Source organism: Chiloscyllium plagiosum, chromosome 5 (genome assembly GCF_004010195.1).
Source record: "Chiloscyllium plagiosum isolate BGI_BamShark_2017 chromosome 5, ASM401019v2, whole genome shotgun sequence".
NCBI classification, from domain to species: Eukaryota; Metazoa; Chordata; class Chondrichthyes; order Orectolobiformes; family Hemiscylliidae; genus Chiloscyllium; species Chiloscyllium plagiosum.
In genome coordinates this window covers 41,948,784-41,952,025 of record NC_057714.1, presented here as the reverse complement: position 1 = coordinate 41,952,025, position 3,242 = coordinate 41,948,784, and the positions used below count along the sequence as shown (strand labels likewise).

General features: G+C 37.3%; 1 protein-coding gene across 1 annotated transcript in view; it reads right to left on the bottom strand.

Moving 5' to 3' along the window:
* Positions 1-729: 729 nt before the first annotated feature.
* The window catches only part of LOC122549829 (serum paraoxonase/arylesterase 2-like), a 63,799-nt gene continuing 61,286 nt past the window's right edge, over positions 730-3,242 (bottom strand). The window contains exons 8-9 of the mRNA XM_043689915.1: positions 2,020-2,148; positions 730-1,059 (exon numbers count right to left, since the gene is read on the bottom strand). Of these exons, the coding sequence (XP_043545850.1) occupies positions 892-1,059; positions 2,020-2,148 (297 nt within the window). The 3' untranslated portion in view covers positions 730-891. The remainder of the gene's footprint in view (positions 1,060-2,019; positions 2,149-3,242) is intronic.

Below are 3,242 nucleotides of genomic sequence, written 5' to 3'. Positions count from 1 at the left end.
AGAAATTTACTTAGACTTATACATGGAATGGGTGGGCTCACTTATGAGGGAAATTTGGACAGACTATGTTTGTACGATTGGAATTTAGAGTCAAAAAGTGTAGTGCTGGAAAAGCACAGCAGGTCAGGCAGCATCCAAGAGTCATTGAAGCAGAAGATACAATGTTTCAGGCAGAAGCCCTTAATCAGCAATGCTCCTCGAATGCTGCCTGACCTGCTGTGCTTTTCCAGTGCCACACTTTTTGACTCTGATCACCAGCATCTGCAGTCGTCACTTCCTCCTAGCCACTGGAATTTAGAAGAGCACAAGACAACTTGATTGAACATACAATATCTTGAGGGTACATAACAGGATGGATGTGGCAAAGATGTTTCCTCTTTTGGGAGAATCTATATCTAAGGGTCACTATTTGAAAATAAAGCATTACTCATTTAAGACAGTGATAGGGAAAAATGGTTTTTCTCAGAGGGTTATGAATCTTTGGAACTCTCCTCCTCGAAAGGCCATGGAAGCAGAATATTTGAATAGTTTTAGGCAGAGGGGAATAGTTGCTTGATAGTAAGGGGTTGGAAGAAATAAGGGTTTGTGGTTATAATCAGGAGTCATGATTTTGTTGAATTGTCACAGGACCACTCCTCTTAACATATGTTTACATATATTTACTTCAACTAGAACTGAATGCATTTTAGACCTTCTCCTAAAACTCTCCAATCATAAAGGATATTTTACAAAAAAAATTACATCCCAATTTAATTCCATTTTACACACAAAATGAAACCACTAACATTGGCACTAATGTCACAGTCTAAATGAAAGGAAGTATTACAAATCTTTTATTCACTGTCTGAACAGATAGAACATTCCCAGCTGTAAAAGCACACATCAACTCAGTTATGAGTTATTAAGGTCACAGTGAAGTGCTTTGTGGAAGATTGTGCCAATAAGCAATTTTCCTTCATAAGCAATGGCAACTGATGAGCCTTGGAGAACAGAGTCATTGTTCAGATACACTTGGGTCACTTTTGGGTTCTCAGATAGAATGTTTTCGATTTTTATTACCTGTAAATAAAGATAAAAGTTTATTTAACCAAAACAACTCTCCATACATTGTAGCCCACTGAAAACAAAAACTGTTTTTCTAGGTGATGCCATTACCTAGCTGAAACGTGGCTCTTCTAATTTTAATAGGCATGTAAGTACATATTGTTTTCTTCAGTTCAAGATTATTTAAGTGCAGCTAAATGTTTGTCAAACAGAATTCATTGTTCCTCATTGAACACTTGTTTAAAACATCACTTCTACATAGACTTACTTTTAAATTATTTTAATCTATTTTACTCAGATTTGAATAATCTTTAAAACAAATGCAGATAAACATTTACTAGAGAAGCTCTTTCATTGTAATATTTATATATTATTGCCAAGGGGTTCCTATGGCATGGTGGTTGCGCCCTCACCTCTCAGCCAGGGAGCCCAGGTTCAAATGCCATTTGTTTAATTAGTATCATTACATGCCTGGGTCATATGTCACACGACACCGGGTTATAGTCCAAGTTTATTTGCAATCACAACCTTTCGGAGCACAGCTCCTTCATCAGGTGAAGAAGCAGTCTTCCAAAAGCTTGTGATGTCAAATAAACCAGTTGGACAATAACCTGGTGTTGTGTGACTTTTGACCTTGTCCACTCCAGTCCAACACCAGTCCTTCCATGTCATTACATGTCTGAACTATTAGAAATATATAGAATAATGCCAATATACTGTAAATTTTTAAATAAATAGAGACAAAATATCAGGATTGGTTTATATTTTGCAACTTCAGAGGTGTGAGTTCTTAGCACAAGATTTATTTTAATATTTATAGACCTGAAGCAGGGAATACAACTATAGGTATATTGAACTGTTCAGCATGGCAGATGCTACGAAGGTAGCATCCACTGATTGAGAATAATTTAAAACTAAAGCAATTCAACTCATCAGAAAGAAAATTACATTTTTCTCAACATTTACATAACTAACCTCAGATCCTAGGCCATTTTCAGGCTGGTAAAAGAATATTTTCCAGCTATTGGGACAACACCCAACCCACACATCTCCAGTCTTGGGATCCACCTCCAGATTGTCTGGTATAGTTTCCAAATGCACAACCTTCACAGAGAGTAACCAACATTAAGATTAATGTGACAACTTCAAGTTTGATATTAAGCATTGTTGTATATTTCAGGCTTAAATGATTTGTGACGGTCTCATACGAGTCCCTGTGAACACCAAATTAATCTAAACTAATTTAACAGATGTCAACTTGGTAAAAAGAAATTATTTCATTGTGCTAATAGTGAGTGGAATTTTGTGCAGTTGTCATAAACTGATCAGTACTGATTGTAATTTCGAGCTTTACATTGTATGCCATTACTGGCCAAAGCTTCAACTAAAACAATACCTTGTGTGAAATCCAATTCTAACCAGGGAAATGTTTTCTTAAACACGAGGTAACATCATCATTTTAGAATGTTTGACCCTTGCATTGAAAAACATGAAACCATTCAATCTAAATCTGCAGTCTCCCTGCCTGCTTACCTCCCATCATATTTTCACCTGAGCTACTTATCTTTTTTATCATTTTCCCCATCTTTCCTGCACTCTTCATCACCCAATATAATTAAGTTCCCAAGCCTGATGTATCTCAACAGTGTCTCACTATTTGCAACCATTTCAGAACGCTACAGGAAGGATAGAAAGGGAGGCAAAAGAGGAGGGGGAGTGGCATTTTTGATAAGGGATTGCATTATAGCTGTGCTAAGGGAGGATATTCCCAGAAATACATCCAAGGAAGTTATTTGGGTGGAACTGAGAAATACGAAAGGGATGATCACCTTATTGGGATTGTATTATAGATCCCCCAATAGTCAGAGGAAAATTGAGAAACAAACTTGTAAGGAGATCTCAGCTATCTGTAAGAGTAATAGGGTGGTTATGGTAGGGGATTTTAACTTTCCAAACATCAACTGGGACTGCCATAGTGTTAAAGGTTTAGATGGAGAGGAATTTCTTAAGTGTGTACAAGACAATTTTCTGATTCAGTATGTGGATGTACCTACTAGAGAAGGTGCAAAACGTGACCTACTCGTGGGAAATAAGGCAGGGCAGGTGACTGAGGTATCAGTGGGGGAGCACTTTGGGGCCAGAGACCATAATTCTATTCGTTTTAAAATAGTGATGGAAAAGGACAGACCAGATCTAAA